This window comes from Nyctibius grandis, chromosome 3 (assembly GCF_013368605.1).
Source record: "Nyctibius grandis isolate bNycGra1 chromosome 3, bNycGra1.pri, whole genome shotgun sequence".
NCBI lineage: Eukaryota > Metazoa > Chordata > Aves > Nyctibiiformes > Nyctibiidae > Nyctibius > Nyctibius grandis.
Genome location: NC_090660.1, coordinates 95911514 through 95937478, shown reverse-complemented (window position 1 = coordinate 95937478; position 25965 = coordinate 95911514). Strand labels below are relative to the sequence as shown.

Here is a 25965-nt window from a genome sequence, read left to right as displayed (position 1 = left end):
TTGCATAGATCAGTATCCAAGAATATCCAGCTGCTGCAGCTAGCCCTACCAACAGGGCTACAAGAGCAGTGGTCTCAGTCAACCAGAGGAGTTGCAGACATGGACCGAGCATGACAGAGCTACTACAGAGAAAACAGCCACCTTTTATATTTTCAGTTGAATTCTAAATTGGCAATTACAATATAAATGCTAACACTTAACAAATCAAATTGAAATACATACTGTTCAAACACCAGGTTGTTTTTAATGGCAAACTGTCTTCAAGTACAATGAATATTTCTGCTCTGACCACTGTATCATTTATAGAGGAATTCTTTTCAACTGATCTGTAAGTTAATGTAAAACAACTCTCCTTAAGACTGCGTAACAGAATCCTGTTAAATTATCTTAGGCATTTGTAATTTGTATTTAGTCAAAAACCATGCAGCAGTCTGTTTTGTCTAAAGACCTTGACTGGTAGGACTGAAGTGCATATCAATTCTTGAAACATGCAGATGGCTAGTAACTTTAGGCTAAAAAAAAACCAAAACAAAACAGCTTTCCCACTATCATTTACTCCCTTTCCTAACTCCACACTTAATTCCAATAAATAGTTCTTAGACATAAGCCATTTTGTACCTCTTTTAGCTGGTGTGTAAAACTGCTCTGATGAGTTGAGTACAAATTGAGAATTTTCTTTACTTTCAAGTAAAAGTTCATCAAGTTTTTATGAAATCTTTGTTTTAGAGAGCCAGAAGTTAAGATTTCCTACCAGCTGGCACTCATGTAAAATACACTTTCAACCAAAAGGTAGAAATTTTATCTCCAGCTAAAGGGTTAAAGTCCCCTTTGGCTGCAGGATCCAGAACTTAATGCACCATTTCAAAGCCCTGACAGCCCTTCTCCTCCTCCCCCCAGTTTTCAAGTAGGGGAAGTTAAAGTGAAAAAGTAAGAAAAGGACCTTGAAGGAAAGAACAGGCTCCAGTAACGTAAGGAAGAAATCCTCTGAACAGTTTCAGCAGTTCCAGTTACTTGATGCAGGTGGCGCATGTACTTCTAGTAGTGTGCTTTACCTTTACTTTGTGGGTATGTTTAAATGAAGTCCAGCGCAAGTGAGCACTGAGGTTTCTGAAGACTGGTGTAGCCCTTCTCTCAGGAGTTAGCACTATACAGAACTAGCTGAAGTCAAAAGCTGGACTCTTCAATAAACACTATTAAAAAAACCCAAAGAGCTAAAGGTTCTGTGACAACTTGCCAAGCTGGACTAACCCATGCTGCCTCAGGGGCACTACATGCACACTAGCTAAAAGACTACCTCTCTCTGTGTACATCTGTATCTATTGCAGGTTTGGTGTTAAGAACTGAGTCTAAGGTCATACTCTCAAAAAAAACAAACCCACAAAAAATTGACTTTTAGCCTTCCAGGAACTTATGAGACTTTCACTTCATACAGGTTTATCAAGCTTAAATTATTTATGGTTTAATACAAAGCTGCAATAATAGGCTAGAGAAAAGAAGGCTTCTCAAAACAATCATGTATACATCTGTTTTACAGCTACCTCTTCTGCCTAGCCCCTCCCAAAGTTAGCCTGAAAAACAGTAAAACCTACACAAAGTTTTATTGCAATCATACAAGGGATACATCAAGGGTCAAATACAACAAATACTATGATGCAATTTTACATTTATTAAACTACAGTTCAAAGCACAAATTTACACATTCTAAATACACTAAACACCTAATGAAGTCACACTGGTCTCCCATTGACATTTGATATATCTGGGCGAAAGACAATAACTTTACAAGACTTTTCTAACAGGAATCCTTAGTATAAAAACTGTGTACTTGTATGTAAACTGTTGAAGAACCCAAGTGATGGGTTTCCATCTCCACTAAGTCATCCATTTTGTTGCATATTTAAACGCTCAGGGGTTGAATGAACTTGATTTTAAATTTGGACACCATCATCTAACCCTCCCACCCCCCAGTGAATTGTAGCTGTAGCTTGTTTTGCCTGGTCCCCATTAGCTATTTTTTTTTTTTTTTTTCAAGTTTTGAAGAGAATGAATTGAATTCAAGATTGTTCCATTTCTTCCACACTGGAATGTTGACCAGACAAACTACAGACTTGTAACTGCAGGTCTAAATGAAGCGTTAATGCCTGTTTAAGCTGCAGTGGAAAAGCGGTCTTCTGGGCTCAGCTGAATGCAAGAAGGCACAAAGAAGAAGTTCTTCATCAATGTGTCTGAAGCAATTCCAGCATCTTGCATCTCGTCCCTGCAGCAGAAAAGGACAAGAGTTGTAATAAGGTGTTTTCATGTACAGTTTCACAAAAGAAACCAGCCTTGAATATAGCATTTGAGGTTTGCTACCCCTGGACAGGCTGGTCCCAGTCTCAGCAGAAGGGAGAATCAGCTAAGCAAGTGCTTGGTGGACACAGAAAGACCGTGACTCTCCCCTGGCAGAAGCATGGGGCGCTGGCCGCAGTATTGGAACAGGTTACCCAGCTTTCATCGTCACCACGAGAGCATTACTGCCCTTCCTGCCTACGATGGTGCTAAATTGTATGCAAATTGCAATTACTAGTATTAGGAAGCCTCAATAGCTGATGTCAAGCAGTAAAAGGCTATTAACTCAGCAACAACTACCACTAAACTCTGTCCACACTGGGTATTTTGCTTTCCTTTGTCAACCCTAAAGCACAGCAGGCAGTTTGTCACAGCTCTCAGTTTAGTCTTAGCAAAGTCAGACAGCATAGTAAAAAAAAAAACCCCACGAAAAAGGCACACTCTTGTGCTCAGTTGCATCTTCCTGTATTTGCCATCAAATATAATTTATATTTGGCTGTAAGTGCACACTTGAAGGAAGTGAAAACAATCCTACCACTATCAAGATAATTTTCTTACCAGTCACTGAAAGACATCATGTAGTAAATCAGTGGCCTCTGATAGTCGTTAAAGGTAGACTGTTCACCTAAGGTACCAGAACCCATATTATCAAAGATCAGCCAATCTCCAATGCTCAACTCCGGAAGAAGACAGTTTTCCACAATTTGATCAAGCTCATCACAGGATGGACCCCAAAGGCTGCTTGCGAACAGAGGCTCATCTTCCTTGTATTTCTATATGGAAATGATCCAGGTAATTCAGGCTTCAGTTTAGTAAATAAGAAAATTTTCAATATACATAAGGATAATCATATAAATAATATATAATTACATACATACGAAGTGTTAAATATATATAAAACCAAAGATAATAAGGACTATCTCTGAAGAATATAGAAGGACTCACCTTGTGAACCTCTGGGATAGTATTCAGTTTCTCAGACAATTTACTTGCAAAAGAACCATAAACACCATCATTTATGTAATAAGTAAATACTGGTTCATCATCATTCCTGGTTTGCTCCACTGGAAGTAAAAAAGAAGTTGTCTTGCATGCATTTTTTTGTCACAAGAAGTCCTTTTGAAATCTAACTTAAGTCAACTGCTTTCTCCTGACAAGGGGGTTCCATATATACTGGAATGGGTGAATTACGAACAGAGTAATCTGTATGAGACCAGATTATAAATGCAGTTGTAACATTAAGTGTGAGGCTTAATAAAATTAATACTTTCAGTAATCATCACTGTTAAGAATATAAATCCATTTTCTACTTCAGCAGAGAAGCACTTCACTCTATGATACATTTTTCTATATTGTTCTAATACACCTTCTGTAAAGGCCCCCAATATAGACTTAACCATTGAGAAGTCAAACCTAGTAAGGAAGCAAGAAGTGCCACATAACAAAGACAGCGAGATACACAGATAACATATGGTCAGAACCCAAAAGGCAGATTACAATGCAAGCATAAGGGAATGCATTAAATATATACCGAGACTAACTAGTCCATCCTGACTAAGAGTGGGCAGTTATCTGTACTGGTTCATAACATGTAAAAGATAAAACACTACCCTTACCTCCAGAAGGAAGAAGTTTATCATACTCAACAGCCTTCTTTGCAATGATGTTAACTGCTAGTGTAAATGCAGATGAAACATAGTAACATCCAGGCTCTGCAATCACATTAACACCAGATTCCTTAGGAAAGTAGACATCCAGCAATGGCCTGATGACATGATTAACCTAGGAAATTGAAGTCAGAGGTAAGACCAATGAAACTCGGCTTACATGTGCATCAGATACACACACACACTTTTAGTCAGCAACAGTTCTAGTAAGCACACCAAAAGCTTACTCAGTTCCTCTGTTCTCTGACAAGTGTCCCTACCAGAGGTCCAAAAGTTACAGAAGTGTTTAAGAAAATAGGTCATTCTGCTAAACACTGAAGACTGAGTACCATGAGTTTCAGTACTACACAGTCCCTCCTCCCAACCCAAGTTTAAGTTGTGGTACACTGAAGACTACACAAGTCATTTCAAAGTTTGTCCAGCACAACAGATAACACAAAATTACATATGAATCCAGAAGAACAAGGAAAGAGCCTTTTTGTGATAGTTCTGAACACTGTCTTATTAGAAACGGAATGAATTATTTGATACTGATGCTCAAATCTTAAGCCAGATATTTGAAGATTAACAAGTATTTTGGACAAGGAACAGAACAGTTAGAACTAAGAAAAGCCCTGATCACTGTTAGTAACTTTTCATTGAATCACTTTCACTGTCCTACATTCAAGAAGTTTGCTTTAAGACAACACAACAGTGTGAACAGGTTATCCTGTTTTGTGTGCCACTGTATACTCAAGATCCCATTTGGCCAAATCAAAGGCTAGTCAAAGCAAAGATAAAAGCACGACCTTTAGTCCTCAGTTCTAAAGCAAAGTACCAAAAACTTTCATACAGTAGCAATATGGTTTATGATCTAAAGCACGCTAAGCAATCCTGGCCCAAACCACGCAATGGAGTAACCAGTTGAACAACAACAGTCAGCTGCTAAAAAAAAAAATTCAAATTACTACTGTTAAGGTGGCTTAGGATAGTAATTTCATCTGTGACATCCTTAATTCAGCATTCACTCAATATGAATAGGATTAAAAGGAAATAATGATCACCTCCAAGGACTGATTACACTACCCATGATAAAGAATATAAATCCAATTATTCACATCTTATGAATTACAGTCTAATATGGAATTTAGACTAGGTTTCAGCTGTCAGTGTTAGTTGCAATTTGAAGGTTAAACACTTCAGCTTCCTGAATCAAAATACAAGTTTCAACTTCCAATATATTGCATACCTCTTCCAGCTGAAGTTCTGAACCTGTGAAGCCCCCACCGATATCCAACATGTTCATCTGAAAGCCCAGTTCTTCCTAAAAGGCATAGGCAGAACATAAGTACATGGATAACTGTAGAAATATTTTTTGTTGCTCCTTACTGTGGTTGTTTTCTATATACTTAAAAGTAGGTCTAGTGAGGGAGTCATGGCACAGTAAAAATTAGTATAGCTCCATTAAACCTAATAGTAATAGCATTGGGATGTCAACAGAGGCTGGCTACACAATTGTCAAGTAGAGGTCCCACAGCAATGTCAACTTGCATCGTGTGGCATTTGTTATACTCAGACAATATTTGCTGAACAGGGCAGTGCATTCCGACAAAAGAAAGTTTTAGGAATTTACAAATATGTATGATGCAAGTCTCCTGGATAGCACTTACATGACAAGACTGCTACAATGAATTTGAATAATGATCAGTAAGAACTTCAATTCTGTTGCCCTCTGTGTTACCAGTCGCAACTAACATACTAGCTGGAGTAGTAAGAGTAAAAAGACTTGCGGTCTTCTCTGTTTAGTTTAGGAGGTTCTCATTTATAGGAAAACAGATGTTCAGAGAAGGGATTTTTGAACTTTGCAATATGAGAAATGAGAAATAACAGAACATGTAAGACTCACAAGAGTCATCTGAACCATCCAACAAATCTACTCCTCTTCATCCAAATTTGGATATCGCCTGCCCCAATATGACACATTTCTTATGATGCTTAGTTATTAAGCTCAGAAGTCACATGCACCAAGTTAGGGGTTATATCATGATAAATACCAGCACACAAATGCTTAATATCTTAATATAACTTAAAAATGTCAACTGTGTATTTCCAGGACTGAGACTTGAACTTCAAAAAGCCTTTACCAAAAGTGGGAAATTAATTTTTTATTAGGAAGTAGCATACAAGGCTACCACCTGTCAGTGGGACAGGTCCACAATTAGGATTATAAAATTAGTTTTGCCTCTACCACACGTCTCACAATGGAGTATTCAGTCCCTTACTAAGAGTTCCATTTCCTACATTGATATATTTTGGAAATAATGTAGTTGGCTTGTTAGTATGATTAGAATAGAATGGATCCTCTCTGCTGTAGCAACTGCATGTGTGTATGTATCTACTTACAGCCATGTCAAACACACACCGAGCATCAGATATAGCATGAATGTACGTTTGCAGTTCCTTGCAAGAGCCTGAAACATGAAATCTGAAAGAAATAAAAATGCAGTTAATACACTGAACCATGAAGCTTTCAGACCAAGCAAACTCTTTTACCATCTAGAACAGCAATGGAAGCAATTAGTTCCCAAGCAGCTCAAGACGAGCCTGCATGATAATACAGTAACTGTGCAAAGAATAAGCTCAGAAGATGATTGCCTTCTATTCCATTGGATTTGTACTTGAGGATTTGTCTTGCTCTTAATGCTAAGAATGTCCTACAATATTCTCATCTTTAAGAAATAAGAACAGATTTACTGAACTTCACTATCAAGGTGGTTAAAATTTGTTCTTTGGTGGGTGCCAATGCTAACACAGTACCTGCATACAGTCTCCCCTCTCTTACCCTACTTTGTATTGCCTTGCCTGTATACCCTTTCTCCTAGGCCATCCAGTTGTCTTCTCAAAGCTAAGGCTATACTGTGCACCCTCCCTGATCTGTCCAACATTTGGGAGAGGGTGAGGAGAGGTGTGTCCCACTGCCACCCTGTTCTGAAGGCTCTTCACTCCAGGCCAGGTCCTAGTTTCATAGCAAGAGTGAACAGGCTGGTGAGCAGGTCATTAGAAGCAGAGAATGCCTCCCACAAGCTCCTGAATCCCCTCTGGTTCCTTGTCCAAAAGGTTTAAGTAGTGCCGTAATACTGGTAGTAATTGAGGTGCTAAAACAATCACTAACATTCCCACGGGCTTCCTAAAGACTAGTATGGTCTGCTGGTTCTGGACAGACCATACACATGCCGATCTGAGCCATGATGCTCACTACTGCAAGTCTACTCAGTTCTTCAAGGAATGCCATTTTGAGGTAAAGGTCACTTTTAAACTTACTTGCATGAATCCACATGTAGATTTTTTAATTTATTTTTTAAATAAAGAAAAAGCAAAAAAAGCCATGTTATTTTTGTTAGTTTAGACATTATATAAAGAGGTACATTTTCTCAGTAGTATCATCTGATTTTTAAATACATCTGTCATTTGTAATGATTATAGTATGTTTATGCTTTAATTTAACATCAAACACATTTATATCAAAACAATTGTGGTTTAAATCCTCAACATCTGGCTTCCATTTTAAATACTATTTTTATTGTCTTGATGACCACATCCTTTTACTTGTTTGGTTGCTTTCTTAAAACATTCATGAACACGTGAGACATTAGTGACTGAAGGTAGACAGAACGAAGACCTGTGCATGCACTTTTCTTCCATATAGTAAAATCTTCCTGTCAAACTTCAAATTAAAATACCACAGATCATTTGGAAGCTCTCTTCATTCCTGCCATCTGCAAGTCAAAAACTCATCTGAGTTATTTTGTCTTGACATGATCAAAGAGTGACAAGGGACCTAACTCTTAGAAAATCCAACCCCATGTTCATCTTGTTCAAAGTCTGTCCAAGCTATCCCATGCTATACTAGCACTTATCTGTTATGCTGTTTATTGCTGGAAAAATACAAATCAAGTTACCGTGAAAGTTCAAGAGCACAGCTAGAAAATAGGAGAGGCTTCTAAACTTTCCTTTTATGCTGACAGAAGGATTTCTGATACTCTATTTCAAATTGCTTTGATGTCCGCAATAGTTACTTTGTTTCTTACTAGTTTTTGCTTGGATATTAGCACTTGCTTGCAAGCAAAAACTCATGATTTAAAAGTTGTGGGTTTTTTGGTTTTGTTTTTTGTTTTTTGTTTTTTTTTTTTAAAACCTCTATAAAATAGTGCCAAAGGGGGGGCGGGAAATTCTTTTGTATTCTAAGCTTTGAGTACCACATACAAACATCTGCTCAGCCAGCAGAGAACAATAAAGTTACTCACTTCACACCAACTATTTGGACTCCCAACTCCTTAGCACATTCCATGAGGTGCCTACAGTTCTTCAGGGTGGTGCCAAACTTCATATTCATCTCCTCATCAGCAGTAATGTCTTCTGTGGCAATGTGCAGTAAGAGCCTAAGAGAAGGGGAAGATGATTGGGGCAGTTGGTTTACATCATCAGCACATGTGAAGCCTGAAGACTGTCAGAAGTGTGTTGATTATGTTGTCAGTACTCCAGCTCCATCGATGGATGAGTCAAGTGAACCTAATAAAAACAATCCTGTACAGAGAAAAAACTAGCAATTAGGGGCTAAAACATAGAGCCAACAAGGACAAGGGATTTTGAAATGCAGCAACTAAGACTCTTTTGTAGCAGCAAGAGTCTGTTGAATGCTGTAATAAAAGAGAAGGTTACCTTCTAATAAAGTATATTTCATCATAAAACCATTAAGACTGTAATATGCTCCCATTTCTATCCTCCTTTCTAGCCAAGAGGAGGACATGGAGATTCCCCTTCAGTCAGTCATGTATCAGCTTTGGTCAAACTCAGCATCTGGAGAACACCAGGCCGACACACTGAAAGCACACCCTGGCCACATCCCTCTACCTCCCCTCCTGGCTGAGCACCTGGACTGGGGATGGGGTGGGGGTGTCATGCCATTCCCTGCCCCTCCTTCCAGGGCACATGTGGAGCAGGGAGGCCATGAGGACCATCTCTTACAGTCTTGTGCAGTGAGACAGCTTCCTCCCTCCCGTCAAAGCCTCATTCTGGGTAGGTTTGTCAAACTGCAGTGCTGGGGTTGACAGTTTGCTACATTAAAGTAACACTTGAGCCGGCAAAGGCATGTTCACATCAAAACCTCTACAGGCATACCCGAAAACTCACAAATTCAAACTGCTGTCCACTAAGAAAGTCACTGGCTTCCTCCTCCCTCTGCCACAATAAAGATCAATTAATTAGCCATGTAGTAAACTAAGGAGAAGTTGTGTCATGACATACACACAGACACAAGCACAGAGCACGTTACAGTTAACCAAGATGGAAAGCATAAACAAGTGATAAAAGCTCTGCACTCAAAGTTAAATAGCTCTTTTCAAGACATGAAACAAGCAAATTTAACCTAGCCACTATAAAATGTGCTGGCCTAACAGCTATCCTGACTTCTAAAAGTCCTTTCCCAATGTCTCACAATGTGTTTAAAATGTATTTTATAAAGAGGAAAAAAAATTCCTAAATTCTCACACAGGTTGCCCAGCAATCCTTGTTAACTGTAACTTATACCACTTCACTCATCTTGAGAAACTGCAACTAGCCTCTCACTTCCTGTTGCTCCACTAGCACAGACACTTCTGTTCAATAAATTTGTAACCAAACAGTATTTTGTAAAGCATAAATATTAGATACTAGAGTACTAGAGTACTAGAGTATATATAGTTATACTAGAGTACTAGATATAACAAAGAAAATGTTAAAAGTTAAATGCTTTAAAATATAAAAAAATTTCAAATCCATAATACTATGGTTTGTAGCCTCACACTAAGATTAGACAAAGCTGTCTCTTAGAGAAGACAACCAATGCTAAATGTTATTGACGAATTGTTATGGCAGCACTGTAAGTTAGTCAAGATATTTTTCTACTGCAAACCACTGTGAAAAAGTAATTCTGATTTCTAGAATTCTAGTAGCATCCTTTTTCCTGGGTTTCAGCCAGTTAGAGCAGGGCTAGAGGATGATGTGTGTGTTTAGGTTGTTTATTTTTAAGGAAGGATTGATATTTATAACAACCATGTCTCTACTGGAGCTCTTAGGCCACCAGCAACCTTAGCAGTTACCTTTGGATTTTTCCAGGCAAAGTTTATTATAAAGAAATGAAAGACTAAGTACTCCTTTCTGACACTTCTTTCTTAAAAAAACCTTGCAATCATTCAAGTTACTAAGACTTCCAAAGGCAGAAACACCAATTATAAAGAGACCCAACCATTACTGAGTTCAGTGCAGAAAGTTACAAGAATTTTCAGAAAACGAGAATTACAGCTTTCTAGGTAGGACTTCCTCAGCTGTAATTAGCATCATCTACAAAAAGACAACCTAGCTATAACAACCCCACATAGGAAGAACAAGGCTATAAAAAGGCTTTAACTTTTTGAAACTATGCCAAGGAAGAGAAAGAAGAAAACTCATAGCTGTCATTTCGGCATCAAAGTTTGAATGACCTGAATAAGAGAATTCTAATAAAAACCAAGCAAATAAATCGCTACCCAGTAGGAGACCTAGAGATCAGGTTTCTAGAAAATTTAAATAGCAAATTGCAGTTCTTTTGTAGAAATTGAGTTTCTTGTCCTTGGTAAACAGGAACTTTTTCAAATACTAGACTATGGGATCCTTGAAAAGTATAGAGTTTATACTGGTTTTCTCTAGCTCATGAAACTCCTTCATTCTGTCTCCCCACTTTACAATTTCTCTGGCTCATGAAAACTCTGCATCCTAACTTCTCTTGCTGTGGATGTTACAATAGGCAACATCTTCTAAAAGAGGCTGTTAGACTCAAGGAAATAAATCAATGCAAAAACTGACAAAACACTAAAAGCACCAGTGATAACTGGTAAAACACTAATGATGTAAGAGACAGCTTTAGCATTGCTAAGGCTTTCAAATGCACGGAGTATGTCAAGGACAACTTTTTACGCACAAAGTTATTTATCATAGATAACGTTCTTTGCACAGGAAGTACTCTTCAGTATGCAAAGCACCGACAGGCTTCCATGAGGATGAAGTATAATCACTAGCAACAGCAATACTAACTCTCAAAGTAGTCAAAAAAAAAAAAAGAATAACCAGGTGGGATGAGCAGAGTATCCAGATACTGAACTCCAAATCTTCCCAATTCTACAACTATGGCCACAGTTTTGGGAGAAGACATGACACTTGAATAAGGACTGTCTAGAACCAAGGGCTTTGTAAAGGATGTCAGGAATTCCGTATATTAGTGCGCTCTGGTGACGTTTGTGGGAAGCTATACCTAATTAATCACTGGAAAGCACTGTAACATTCACTTATGCTCTGACTCTGCATTTCTTAAAGGTATGGCCCACAGCCAAAGTATTCACATGTGAGGGACGTGACACTTAATGACATGAGCACCTATCAGTCCAAAAGAGACCACAATACATTGGCAGCAATAAAAATTCTGTATTTAACAACCAGAACATCAGCTTTGATCACTTCTCTACAGAAAGCATCTGAGACAATGCCGAAGTGACTAAAAATAGAACTGGAGTCAAATTTCTCACTTTTAATAGTGAGGAAATACCTGCAGGCATACTCAATAGACCTGCAGAGCACGCCCAAACCCTAGATGGGACCCTATGCACATGCTCATTTGCTGGTAGTCTCAGCCCTGACTTCAGCTGAAGCCCCTAATAAGCCAAACAGAATACCCTGAAAGAAAATACTGAAGCCACAACAGAGCAGGAGGAAGATGTACTTGCAGATGAGAAGCTGACAGACTTCTCAAGTTTAATCACTGAAACCTTTCTATGAAGATTGCCCTATGAAATCAAAATGCAAGATTTCTCCCAAAACAAGGGCCTTACTATCATATTAGGAAGCTGAGACCCAGCAGGGAAATTGTTGCAAAAAAGCTACCTTCAAAATAGACGTCAGAGAAGAGAAAAATAGATATAAATAGTGTATTAAAGAAGCCATGTACCTTGCTTGCAACTCAAACAACCCAGAATACAGGCAAAATTAAATCTCCACCACATAAAAAGCCAAACCAGAATTTTGACACTTACTTAGCATTTGGATGATTACGTGCAATTTTCTTCAGCTCAATCTCATTGTCACAAATCATGATGTTTATCCCAGCTTTCGCTGCATACTTTATCTGAGAAGCTTGCTTGCAAGGATTTGTATATATAATGTTTTCAGGAGAAATGCCCAGGTCTTGTACCAATGCCATTTCAGACTGAAAAACAGGAGCATACCAGAATTAGACACAGCCCAGTGCACTATCTTTACTGAATTTTTATTAGATGTGCTCTAGTACTGGACTAAATAGTCAAATACCCTGAAGAGAAAACTATCCACTGCTGCTAGCTTGGAAGTATAGATTTGCAACAGCCAGTTACACAGGAGTTCACAGTTTAAATTATATTATATATAACCATGGCATTTAATACCAAAAAGCTGACTTTAAAACAGCAGAGGGAAGAAAATAAGGCACACAGATACACAGAAAACAAAAACTTACTTTACTGGAACATGCAAATCCAATGCCAAGGGTGCCCAAAATTTCGAGTACACCTGGAGCAGAATTGCATCTTACAGGATAAAATGGTTTTATTGGTGCCATCACATTCTGCCATTGTATGTTCTTCTTTACAAGCTTTCCAAGATCACCAACATAAAATGCTCTTTTTCCAGTCTAAAAAAAGGAAAAATAGGAAAATAAAATGTCTGAAATTGTAGGTTTGCTGTCAAAACATAAATAACCCATGAAACAAAGACTTAAAGAATTATGTACATTTTTTCATCCTGCTATTAACTTTTAGGTTTGACCTTGAACAATCCTCTTGATTTTACTTTCACTTAGCAATTTTCAACTAGTTTTTAGAAAAAAAAAAGGGAATACCTACCACTTCAGAGATATTATGAATGCTATTTAGACAGTATTCTGAGATTTCTGAAAAGAGATACTACTTAAATGCCAAATGCTGATTTTATCTAAAAATACAGAATAGGTTATAAATATCTTCCAACTTTGTATTTTCAGAAGTCTGCAACTTTTTTTAAGAAGAAAATTCACTGGGATGAAAGCTTCCACAGTCTCAACATAATTTATAGCTTATTATACAAGGAATAAAATCTAATGCACTACCATTATTTTAACATCTAGCTAATAGCTTATTTTACTGAAAATTTGTTTGATAGTATTTTCATTTAGGAACTCAAGTTTGAGACTGTTCTCCACAGCTTGTGGAGCACAAAGTTCAAACAGAATTTTAAGAACTAAACTCAGCGTGTTAAGGTTGCAGAGTCAAGAACACAATCTTCAAGAAAATGCACAGACACTTTTCTGGAAACTGTTAGCAGTCCCCCTTGTGCATCTGTTACCACAGTCTTTCTCAATATCAAGTCATGGTGTGGATCGAAACCCAAACAGATCATTCTATATTTGTTTATACTGTGCACTCAGTAAAATTCTGATAAATGAATGGCCTACTGTATATCAATTAAAGATCATCACAAAATAAAAAAAGCAATCTGAATTAAGACTGTACATCAAATGTTAATTCTAGCACTTGAATTTTGCAGATATGAAACTATGTTGTGGCTTATTGTATACAATGTCTGTATTTCTGTTTAAAAAACACAAATAGAAATTCCATCGGGTGGAAGCATACTGACCCCCTGTACGGGTCACCAGCAGGAATGGGATCTGGAGCTTTAGATCCATGGCAGAGACCTCTACCCCTTGAGCTAAAGTAGTAAATGAAAGCAGCAGGAGGCAGCTATCCTCTGTGAGCCAGCCAGTGGTTGCAGACATGACATGTTGCCAGTAGTTTACCTATTTATTTGCTAGACAGAAAAAGAATATTAGGAATCAGGATTGGGGAATCCTACACCTGAGTTCAGAAGGCCATGGGATTTAGCTATTTGCTGTACTATAGTTGAGCACTTGCATTTGAACATTAGTTCTGCTAAGCCAAGGGAAAAGTGAACAACTCATAGGTATGGCATATTAAGGATACAGTATTAGCTTAATAAAACTACTTTTTTTTAAAAAAGCTCTTTCTACAATCTTGTCTATAAAACAAAGGCTGCAACATCTTCCTGCCTCCTAAGAAGTGAGCGAAGCCTTATTCAATAAAACTATTATTGTATACACAGAATTATTTAAGTTTCTTTTCAGCAGATTGCTAAACCTTAATAGCTTTTGGACCAGTTTTTTTTCTTGAATGAAAAAGGATAGCAGCTCACAATATGCTCATACCCATGTTTCCAATGGAAAGAAGGGTAATGGAAAGATGTATACCCATACAACCATGATGGACCACAGAAATTTTAAACATGGCCTTAAACTGGCTCACCATACATATTTGTCTAAATTTTGGCAAATTTTTAGGGAAAGAGCAAAAAAAAGTTTCTAACTCAGCAATATCTACTTGCCCAATTTCAGGTTCCTGGTCTAAGCCCCTTTGATAATAAAATCTCTTGAAACAGAGACGGGAACCTTTATTTAATTAAATCAGCAAGACTACTTTCCTGCTAGCCACGCTGAGGGAGGCAGCAGTTGTTGCCCAAATTTCCCCAACAGAATTCAGCCCAAGGCAAACAAACAGCAAAGAAGTAGAATTAGAAGAGGAAACTACTCTATAAGGTGAGTTTTAGCCAACTGTTCCTCTGTTGCTGTCAGCTCATCAGTGCTAAATACCTTGACCTACTTTGAAGACTTAGAGAACTAACCAGAAGATTTGGAAAACTTATAAGACTTACGTGAGTATGTTCATAAATACAGTTGTCAATAACATCTGCAAGAGTTGCTCCTTCATCCAACAGGCCAATGGAGTAATTTGCATCCTCAAGAAATCCTTTCATCTCAGCCGTATTCCACAAAGCCGACAGTCATAAACCAAGAAACACAAGGGATGGGCTTCCAAGCCTTATATCCGGGTCCTTAAATTATGCAACAAACTGTACAAAGAAAACATAAATCAATGGGAAAAGAGGCACAAAGCATACTAGGCCACTATTTAGAAGTTAGAAAGTGCTTTCTACATTTGATGTACCACAAACAGTAATACACACACTCTACAAAAATCAGATTTATTTTTTTTTTATGCTGTCCACCCTCCGTTTGCCAGGGATAAGGCTAGTGCAATTCTACTGAAGCCAAGAATAAAATAGAAGCTGCATTCTTTAAATCTGATACTAACTTAAAGAAACCACTAACATAAGGATGGTCTTGAAAAGCATCCCAGACTGTATGCACACTGATCTGTGTTGAGCTTATGCAAACTATGAAAATACTGCAAGTGTAGCATACTTGTACAAACACCTCAGCTCAGATATTCTTAAGTATAGCATCTTAAGTGACATTAGCAATCAAGTATGCAACCAGAAGACTGTCTGTAATACAACATGTCTGAATTTGTTAAAGGAAACTTGTAGTTTATTGATTAAATGTTAGCATTGGTATTTGTTAGTCACATATTTGTGTTAAGTTTGTTTTTTGTTTAGATGCTAATTTATAACCATTGCCTTCACATATTGTATTTACTAGACATTTATTTTGTTGTTCTGTTCATAAGACTACTTACAACACTTAGAAATCTTCACTTCAATAGAGGTTAACAGAAAAGTTTTAAAAATAACAATTATCTCAGTAAGTGGAACTGGTATTAAAAGAAAGTAACAGTTATAGCCTAGCTTTATATGCATCTTGTTTATCTTCAAACCTTCTCTGCAAATTAATGTTGTTTATAAGCAGTGTTTTCCAAAAGACAATCTGAATCAACAAAGTCCAAAGACAGTAAACACTGTTAAATATACAGTCTTAGCATGCGGATTAAATAGTCTCAAGTAAAAATCAGTAGTCAGCAAAACCTACCAACAGCAGATTATGTACCTTCATTAGCCTTACTTGATGAATACAGCAATCTGCAGTTTACATTCCATTAGAGTTGTAGGTCTTGTTTAAAAGCAATTTATTAGTTTATAGCAACTGACTGACCAGACTTTTTTTTGTTTCAGCTGTCATCTTTATAACTAACATAAGTCTGATCAAAAACAGCCAGCTAACTAGATTCCTTCTTTACATGAACACCCAAGACTTTTTTTAATCTGTCAACAGAAGTTGCATGGTATTTATAAAAAAAAAAAAATTGCTGTTTTCTATAGCCACCTGTACTTGGCTTTAAATAACAAAATTATTTCTCCAATTAGAAGTGTTGATAGAAAATGGTTCACTAAGACTCTAAAAGCTAAGAAGATAATTTTGGCTTCAAATGGTCACAAGGCCATGGTATTAACTCTGTCTCATGTTTATTCTACCACCTCCCTACAGTCAAAAAAAATCCACAATTTGTAACATAAGTTTGGTTAACATTGTTAATATGATCAAAGCTACTTTTGCTCAAGCTACTACTAAGACAACTAAGCAGCAGTTGCTCCTGCTTGTCATTACACCCAATAATGGGGAAGAGAGCCAGCAGAGTTTTGTATGCTTTCTGCATAACTCAAGTATGCCACTTATGTTTCTTAAGAGAAATATTTACCTCCAGGTGAATTTAACTCAGTGGTAGTGAGAATTTTCAGCTATATTCAGAACCCGAATGATAAAGACAAGCATGCTGGGTAAGAGCATACTTGTCTCATAGAGTGAGTCATATGCTTATTTAAGCGAATCCTGAAGATCCAAAACAATCATGAAAGAGCAAGATAAATCCTTACATTAATGTGATAATTAAGTAAATTACAATTATAAAAACAATGACTAGGTGGTAGACACTATAATAACCAGGAAAAATGTCTTTAGTCAGTCACACCTCAGTTTAAGTTTGTGAGTAACTGCTAAAACTCCTTAAAAAAAAAACACCACCAAACAACAAAAAAAAAGACAAGCTTGTGAACTAAGTTTGACTTCAAATCAGTGAAACAGGAACACCACAGTCATGTTTACATGGCTACTGTCATCCTCTGAACAGGTAGAATCATGGAATCGTTTTGTTGGAAAGGACTTTTAAGATCATCAAGTCCAACCATTAACCTGACACTACCAAGTCCACCAATAAACCATGTCCTTAAGCACCACATCTACACGTCTTCTAAGTACCTCCAGGGATGGTGACTCCACCACTTCCGTGGGCAGCCTGTGCCAATGCTCAATAACCCTTTCGGGGAAGAAATTTTTCCTGATATCCAATCTAAACCTCCCCTGGTGCAACTTGAGGCAGTTTCCTCTCACTTGTTACTTGGGAGAAGATACCAACACCCACCTCGCTACAGCCTCCTTTCAGGTAGTTGTAGACAGCAATAAGGTCTCGCCTCAGCCTCCTTTTCTCCAGACTAAACAACCCCAGTTCCCTCAACTGCTCCTCATAAGACTTGTGCTCTAGACCCTTCACCAGCTTCATTGCCCTTCTTTGGACTCGTTCCAGCACCTCAATGTCTTTCTTGCAGTGAGGGGCCCAAAACTGAACACAGTATTCGAGGTGTGGCCTCACCAATGCTGAGTACAGGGGGACGATCATTTCCCTAGTCCTGCTGGCCACACACACTATTTCTGATACTAGCCAGGATGCTGTTGGCCTTCTTGGCCACCTGGGCACACTGCTACTTCATCAGTATCCTTGATTTGCTAGCTGATTAGCACAAAGTCCTCAACATGTTCTCCTCCATAAAATATCCATGATTTCCAGGAGCAGAGTACCAAAAAGGGTTTGCTTTGTGTTTGGTTTTTTTTTTCCCCACAAAGAAAAGCTGGCATCAGCATTTTAATGAAAATTTTATATGGTTCTGGAGTATTCAAAATGTGGTGATCAAAAGAAGAAAATAAGCTAACAGCAGAATTTAATTCTTTTAGCATAATTTCTTTATACTATGACTTAAACATCCTAATGTTTAACTAAGTTTTAAAGTACTTTATGCATCCTCAGGAACTTGCTGGTTGTGTAATAAACACATTGAACTTTTCTTCTGCAATAATAGCTCTTTTGTTGTCTTCTTGCAAGAAAAATAATACCCAAAGAGAGGAATAAGTAAACCACCACAGTGAACACATGCAAGAGCAAAGTGATTTCCATTTTTAAGAGTATTCAAATATAGCAGATCTGTTAACTATTCAAAAGCCACAAGTTTTTTAATCCTTTTGTGGCAGAGGGGTGTTGAAAGAAAATTTTCCTATTTCAAATATGTTTTGTGCTGCATCTAAATCTGTAACATCTTTTAGGACATGTCTAATCTGTCCTATGACTTCAGAAAAAGTTCAACAAAACTCAGTGGCAACATGTTGACACAGTAACTCTGTAGAGGATGAGCTTCCATGATTCCAGTTTCTCTTTCCCCCTCCCCACTCACATCCAACCAGTAAATACTGTAAGTACCTGCAAATGAATGTACGTGAGAAGTGACTGGGCTGGCTGAAGTCTCATACCTAAGCTTTTTATTTTTTAGTCAAGTTGGACAAACTCTTTGTTTCTGATCATAAGCTCACAATTCTCTAACATACTGTACAAACCTGTTAAAAAGCCTGAAGGAAAAACTACAGCATTTGACGGATTTACTGTATATACAAGGGTACTTAGCTAGCTTTTAAAAGTTTTGGTGGGTTTTGGTTGTTTTTTGTTTTTCATACTACAAGCCACTTCCTACACTCTAAATCATGCAAATGGTCAAGAGTGCCTTCCACTGTATGAGTGCAAACCTCTGATCTGCCCTGCTGGGAAGTCTCAGCACACCCAGCAGAACCTGTCACAGCACTGAATGGATTTTAGACTCACGAGACACACACACACCCCCTGCAGGCTAATTGCTGGTGCCTCGTAGTGGAAATGAAGAAGCTTGGTCTAAGTAACAGCTAGCTTTTTTCTTCAAGTCTTGGTGTGGTATTCATCTGAGTTACATGGGACTGGATTTAGGCTAATTTTGTAGTATTCTTAAAAGAAAGGTTTTTTTCATAGTTTGTGATTGTGGTGTCTATAGCTTTCAGACAGAGATGGTGTAGAAGAACAGTCTCCTCCAAAAGCTGCCCTTTTACTTTTGGGGAGATCCTGTGGGGAGGAGGGTGAGAACTGGTTTAAGTAAAGCATGAGAGGAGGCAGCCTCTTTACCACTAAAACTCCCCAGAAACAACAAAAAGAACACTGATCTGGTAAGTTAGCAGAGTAAGTCAAAGTCTTAACTTAAAGATTTTAAGAAAAATACATGTTTGAGAGAAGTAAGTATATTAGTTTCAGAGAAGGCTGCTCCATTAAAAAAAATGGTAAAGACACTTGCGTTTTAGTCAACTAATTGACCACATCAACTTCAAACAGCAAGGATTAATCAGGCAGCAAGAGCTTTTTGTTAGCTTCAGTGAAGGTCATTTCCTAAAACAGAGGTTGTTGCTTGTAGTTCATTCATCCAAAAGCATCTTATAGTCAAGAGGCAAGGACGAAAAAGAATCCATGCTAGTACAGACTTAATAAAATAGCTTGCAACAAACCATAAACAACCGAGTATAACCTCTCCCAGACTGCTAAACAGCAATTGCTTTTTCTAAGCATGTCCATGACATCTAAGCTTTTTTACTAGATTAATTTTGCAAAATGAAAAAAGCTTAACATTAGCCTACCAACTTCTGTCCTCAGAGTCACAGCCCATTCCTCTCCTCTCCCACTTCTCCTGCTCTGGAAGAAATTACATCTTTTCAGTCTTGTTGAGAAGAAGATAGGAAGAATATTCTACAGAGAGAAAACTGAAATTCCTACACGAGCACTGCTACAGCACCACCACAACAGTGCATACTTGAGAAATGTTTCTTTAAGGGGTTAATCCCTGCAGCAGGATTTGGGATTGTGCTATAACCTTACTCTGACTGCCCCCTCTCCTGAGGGGTGAGGAGAATCAATGATAAAATTTGTGAAAGATCAAATAAATACACACAGAAGGAAATTGAGAGGATGGTTTAAGACTTCTTCTATGCCTGTAAGATGAGTCAGAAATCATTACAGTACAGAGTTCAGTCCTTGCTGGAAGTGCTGATTTACTGCAAGTCATGATTTGACAGACTTCGTGTGGTAGCACCACCCATTTTACCACCTGAAATGTCAGTCTGCTCAATGCTCCAGGACATATATTTTAGGGCAAACAAAAGCTGTCAAGTGGTATGAGACTTCTACATAGGCATGCAATTGCTTTCTTTGAAGTAAGCATTACATCCTCAGGCTCTTTACGGTTTAACACAATGACTTCCCAGATGGTGAACTTTAAGATAAAAGTTTACATGTTTAAACACTGCAATTAATGCAGACATCTGGAATCTAAGAAAATTAAAATGCTCTGAAAACTGACTAAATAAACACATACTTGTCATATGCAAGCATCCATAACAAATACATAATTTTCAATTTTTTTCTTTACATTGTCAGAATTTACATATTGTTTGGCCTAAAAAAAAAAGACCTTGAGGTCTGGTTCTTTCATTAAAAACTTCCTCTGCAAAGAACAAAGTCTCTCCAAACCAAAGGGGCTCCCAATACTGCCTTTCAACTACACGCCTTATTAAGCAAAATAAATATTTATGAGATTAACAATTATGCTGATGCAAAAATCAAAGAGGTAAAATACATTCATCTTGCATTCCTTACAATACTGGTTCTTCAGGGGAAACAGATCAAAAAAGCAGAAGCATTTTGTTGCTAAGATTGGCAATGAAGTACAGAACAGGTACACTAGAAAAGCAGAAACACGAGTCCTCTGTTTTCAGTGCAGGAAATGCCTATGTATAATAGGAGTATGTTTTAAAAAATATTCCAAGATGCCATTTCACCAACTCACATCCTTATCATACAGTTAGCTGAATGCAGCCACTAATTAACTGATGGAAATATTGAAACAGGTGTTCTTATTTACAATGGCAGTGGACATTTTGCATTACTCAAGTTGCCTCTCAGTACAAATCCACCGAGGGTCACAACAGAGGACCTGTACAGCTTAGGTTAGCTGCACCCTACCATTCTCGCAGGAGTATTCCACACATTTAAACAGGCAATGTAACAAGAGCATCTCTGCTGAAGTAAGCAAGCAAAGGGGGTAGATACTAAAAAATAATGCCCCATCTGACATCTACAGGTGCCATGCTTTCAAGAGCCTCCTTCTGTTTTCTTGACATTTGAATACGTTATTCAAAGCCAATAAGCTAGCAAAGCTTACAAAAGCAGGTACTCTTGTACATACATGTATGCTTCTGTGGTACCATACTAGCACTTCTCTTTCACGACAGTGCAAGAAGTTACTTCCCTGTCCTATCCTCTCACTTGCTTAGTCAATATTAGTATTTGGCCTCCCCACTGCCCCCCCCAGCGCTCCAGACTCCCGGGCCTCCTGTTCCCTGATTGTCTAAATAGGACTGAGTGGCAAAGTCAAGAGAGCTTTAAAGGCTACCCAGTCCAGATAACTACTGCTTCCACTTGGCATAGACAGCGCTCATAAATAGATTAGATTTCCATCACTAGTTCCCTCTGTTTCCGATCAAACAGATGTGGCAATAAATAGAACAGATTTTCAAAGGAGCAACACTTCAGACCACAGTTGCCAGACTGCTCAGGAAGTCAGAGCTTGAAGAACAAGACAGAACTAAATCCCAAGTTCTTCCTTGGCCAGTGTAATACAAGGACAAAAGTGGGAGGGAAAGAATTATAAAAAGAAAGCAAGCCTAACAGGAATGTAAGTAGACCTTCAGATAGAAGATTTTTATTTGAGTTCCATCGGAACATAATATTAATAATTCTATTTAAAAGTTCAGTTGACCTTTTTCCCATTAAATCACTTTGCAAGTTGAAGAGGACTCAAACTACCAATTAGCTGGCTAACTTACGTCTTAGGTGTGTTTAAGGCAATTACCTGTGCTTCAGCACACCAAAACAGGTATGGATTTACTGGCAAACATTTGCAGACTACTGCTTCCTACATCACCACTATATTCAATACTGAACTACTTATGTTTGTGTACAGTATATTATTACTGAACACATAATAGATCCAAGATCAAAATAAACACACAGATCATCTGAACATTCAGCTACAAATACAGCAAATCCAGTGGCATTTCCATTCTAGGACAAGCTATACCTTGCACTATTTGCCACAGCACAACAGTCTACCAGTTAGAGAAAGAATAATCTCAATGAAGGTACCAGAACAGCCTTCTCCTCAAAGGGAAAAACTTCACTCAAAGCCAAAATTCCTTCAGAACAGTTTTAGAAACTGAAATGCATTTGTAGTACCTTAACATTTTATGCTTTATTCACTCCTTTCCAACAATTCTTCTGCCTTTCCTATCTTTTTACTACTTTACTTTATTCCCGTTGAAGTATAAAATGTCACGCAAGAGTTCTACCCACATACAAGAGTGAGCCAAAACTCAAACGAACAAGAGAAAATGTTCTCAGACCTTTTGCTTATAAAAATCATGTGACACCTACAAAATAACAGTGATATTCAGAGAATGTTCAGCGTTAACTATATTCACTTCAATAGAGCAGTCATCTACACAGAACCAGATTGAGGTGGTTAATTCAGTAAGTTTCAAACAAAACAAAAAACACAACCTCTGGAGATAAAGCCAGAAATCATCATAAATCAAGCTCACCCTGTGCCTCCCTTACTGCAGTATTTTCAAAGAACAGGGTCATCTACAGTAAGTACCTTATTAGAAGACATACTAACACAACCAGCAGCTGGACTCTTTGTAGTCTTTAAATAAAAAGTGCCTGGCTCAGTTAGACACACTTAACCATTCTCACTCAAGTTTTACATTAAAAAGCATTATACAATTTATAGGTACTAGGCCAAACGAAAATGCCTTCAGCTAGACAGGAAAAAAGTAATACTGTATAAAATCAGCTTAACTCAGATATTACAAATGCATTTAAGGCTATTGTTAAAACCACATAAAGCTATTGTTATATGTTAACAGAACAGGATAACCACACACATTCCAGAGTGGTCTGTGCTCCTTAAGATCAGCTATGCACATTCATTTGTTTTCAGTTATCATGGGTTTTGTTTTTCTTTAATAACTATTTGCCTCTTAAAAGTGTAAAGGCATTTCTAATTGGTACATGATTTTCATCCAACACAGAATTCTACATTCTACTGTAGCTCAACTACAACTATTTGTGGAAGTGGATGGTAATTAGCAAATAATGGAGACAGGCATTTGGGAAGGCACACCCTTCATGATCAGCATTAGTTGCTCTTTACAATAGCTAATTTTAACTATTTCAGTATAAAATGCTGTAAGAAATCACATAGTAGTCAGCAAATCATGATTTGATGTTAACTATCATGCAGTGCCAATTCATTACTTCAGCATTACCAATGAGAGACTAAAGTTACAGCATTTTATTTTAGGATTTCTGCAGCTAACAGCTCTAATTCAGAAAAGTAACTCTCTTCCAAAGTTTACTCACACATGTCTAAGTTTCTCAGAAATTCAGAAAAGTATTAGGTGAGCAAAAATTATAGTCCTCCCTTGAATAAAAGCTCCATGTAATATGCATGCCACTATTTTCAGATTTTGATAATCCACATCAAGACAGTTATCTTGCTTATCAAAAAGCCAGTACATGTTGTTTGTATTTTTGGAAGGGCTTATCCTCCTGCATACAGATGAAGAGAGAAGGAAAAGAGACTTACATGGACAAGTTAGGAGATGGAACCCTACTATCATCAGCTAGGTTCCCAAGGTGGCTCAGCGTTGAAGTCGAACTGTTCTCTATAAAGCACTTCTCCTAAGCCCTCTGGATAGTTGTAAACTTGATCAGAGATTTTGCCCTGTGGAAGAAAATGTATACAAAAAAATTTCATAGTCAGAACAAAATAAAAGCTTTATCTTAAAACATTTAACAAATGCCTTTTCAGTAGTGCTTTTAAGGAGGCTTGCAACACCCCACCATGGAAGTTTATAATCACATAAAATGCCCAGTTTTCAAGAGTGAATGTAAACTCTGAGGCAGATCAAGTCAGGTGTATGAAGAACTGCTAAAACACATGAATTAGGCACATGAAACTGTTTGTTTGTACTTATCTTTCATAGTCTGAACTGGAAGATTTTCAAAACTAAAGGCAAAGCTCTACATGATCCTGCTTTAGGGCAGTACACCTTAATAACGGACTACCCTCCCAGAAGTGTTTTTAACGCTGTAACAACTGTGATTCTTCCCCTCCCCACTTCCTTTCTATTTTAGAATTCCTTTGCCATGTTCTTTCTTCTGCTGTGAATGAACATGACACGTGGGTGAAAAATAGTGCTTTATATAGTGAAACTGAACACCATACAGACAAATGAAGAGACGAGCAAGACAGTAAAAAAACAAACTTATGCTTGCCTTCAGGAACTAAGAAACATTTAAGCTGTCTCTTACATGCTATTACACACAACACCAAAGCAGCATTTTAAAGTACAAGGCTAGCTTACTCAAATTAAGGTAGAACAACCACACAAAAAAGTACTACGAACATAAAAAGCAGTCAAGGAAACATTAACCAGCCCTGCTGACAAGTTCTTTCTTCTAAAAGGAACTGTAATTTTCATGGAATGAAATACAGAACTGGCCATGTGTAAACCCAACATACAACAGTTTCTACAAATTCACTGTGGTCTTTGACATGAAACATGGAATGTACCAACCTATTGTAACAATAAATCTTTGCTGCTCTCATTATTTAAATGAGACTACATGTGCTGACTACAAAAACCTGGCTTCTGGGCATCACCTAACCTAAATTATCATCTTTTCAACCACATTACAGTTAAGCAAACTGCTGAAGTGTATTTTTCCACTTATTCTTGCTATTAGAAAACTGAACTAGTATACTCTATAAAGTACTGAATTACAAACAGAGTGAATGGAACTTGAAGGTAACTGTTTCACAGCAACTCCACAGAGCAATCTTCTCAGCTTCACCATATAAATTAGCACTCAGTAGCATATCATATTAAAAATAAACCTCAGTGCTTCAAAATTAATTGATATTAAGGAATTTTGCCAGCTAGAATTAATGTATATGCAGCTTATTTAATCTTATCCCTTTCTTCCACTAAAGCAAGAAGTCAGTAACATTTAGTTCTCAGAGTATGCATACAACAGTGTTAAAAGCTGGCAACAGTTTCCTTCTGTAAAATTAACTAGTAGCTCCACTATTTTCTAGTGCTGTTCTGATTACACTCAAGAACTCATGCAAGTTTTCCAGTGATTATGAATTAAGCTTGCCTTCCCAGCAAAACAAGTCATTACAAACAGGTGCTTCTAGGGAGAGCACATGACCTTTACTGCAAAACTTAAAAAGCCATGTTTCAGAAAAGTATCACCTGCAGCACTATTCCAATATTCTCCCACAACCCAAGAAGGAAGTGTGCAGTGAGAGTTCCTGTGGAGCTGGAATGAAAACCAGTCATCTTCTGTAGCAACAGTCAACTCTGAGTTGCACCAAGTTCTAATTGCCCTTCTAAATTTCTTTTAAATTAGAATGATTTATCCGAAAGATCTACACAGAGAAAACAGTCTGACTGCCCTCTTTTGTGCAGGTTTGCCAATATTAAATAATCAGAGAGGAAAACAGTACAAATCATTGTAATTTTACCCTGCTTTAACCAGCACAGTTATCTTGCTGAACTGTGGCAGAGCAGGACGACTATTTTAAGCAGCAGAAGCGTATTATATGTCCATAACCTGTATGGATAAATCCAGTTTCAGAAAAACTGCACATGTGATCAGCCACAATGAAGCATTCATTGTCTAATAGTCTTAAAGTAGGTAATAAAAGCATTCTTTGCTAAACAGCAAGCTTTGAGTTGCAGGAATAATTGACAAGGCAGCTTTGCCTTTTAATACTCAAGTGACACCTATATGCACATATTTATATATCATCTGTTAGTATACTCTACTAGCAGGTGCCTCAAGTTTGACTGCAGCTCAAC

The 25965-nt window shown here is 37.6% G+C and overlaps 1 protein-coding gene and 1 long non-coding RNA gene across 5 annotated transcripts in view; one reads left to right on the top strand and one right to left on the bottom strand.

Annotated features, from left to right (window-relative positions):
* Positions 1-6732, top strand: part of LOC137661338 (uncharacterized) — a 28631-nt gene extending 21899 nt beyond the window's left edge. For both annotated transcript variants that reach the window (XR_011047848.1, XR_011047849.1), the window contains one exon: positions 2033-6732. This is a non-coding gene — a long non-coding RNA (uncharacterized lncRNA). The remainder of the gene's footprint in view (positions 1-2032) is intronic.
* AZIN1 (antizyme inhibitor 1) overlaps positions 220-25965 on the bottom strand; it is a 29690-nt gene continuing 3944 nt past the window's right edge. Inside the window, exons 2-13 of one of the 3 annotated variants that reach the window (XM_068396847.1) lie at positions 23682-23819; positions 19615-19669; positions 14778-14975; positions 12532-12705; positions 12074-12246; positions 8279-8413; positions 6378-6459; positions 5224-5298; positions 3945-4110; positions 3274-3392; positions 2887-3101; positions 220-2257 (exon numbers count right to left, since the gene is read on the bottom strand). In XM_068396847.1, the coding sequence (XP_068252948.1) occupies positions 2146-2257; positions 2887-3101; positions 3274-3392; positions 3945-4110; positions 5224-5298; positions 6378-6459; positions 8279-8413; positions 12074-12246; positions 12532-12705; positions 14778-14879 (1353 nt within the window). In that variant the 5' untranslated portion in view covers positions 14880-14975; positions 19615-19669; positions 23682-23819 and the 3' untranslated portion in view covers positions 220-2145. Of the gene's footprint in view, positions 2258-2886; positions 3102-3273; positions 3393-3944; positions 4111-5223; positions 5299-6377; positions 6460-8278; positions 8414-12073; positions 12247-12531; positions 12706-13688; positions 13860-14777; positions 14976-19614; positions 19670-23681; positions 23820-25965 lie in introns of those variants that run through there. The other 2 variants (XM_068396846.1, XM_068396848.1) reach the window with 2 other exon arrangements.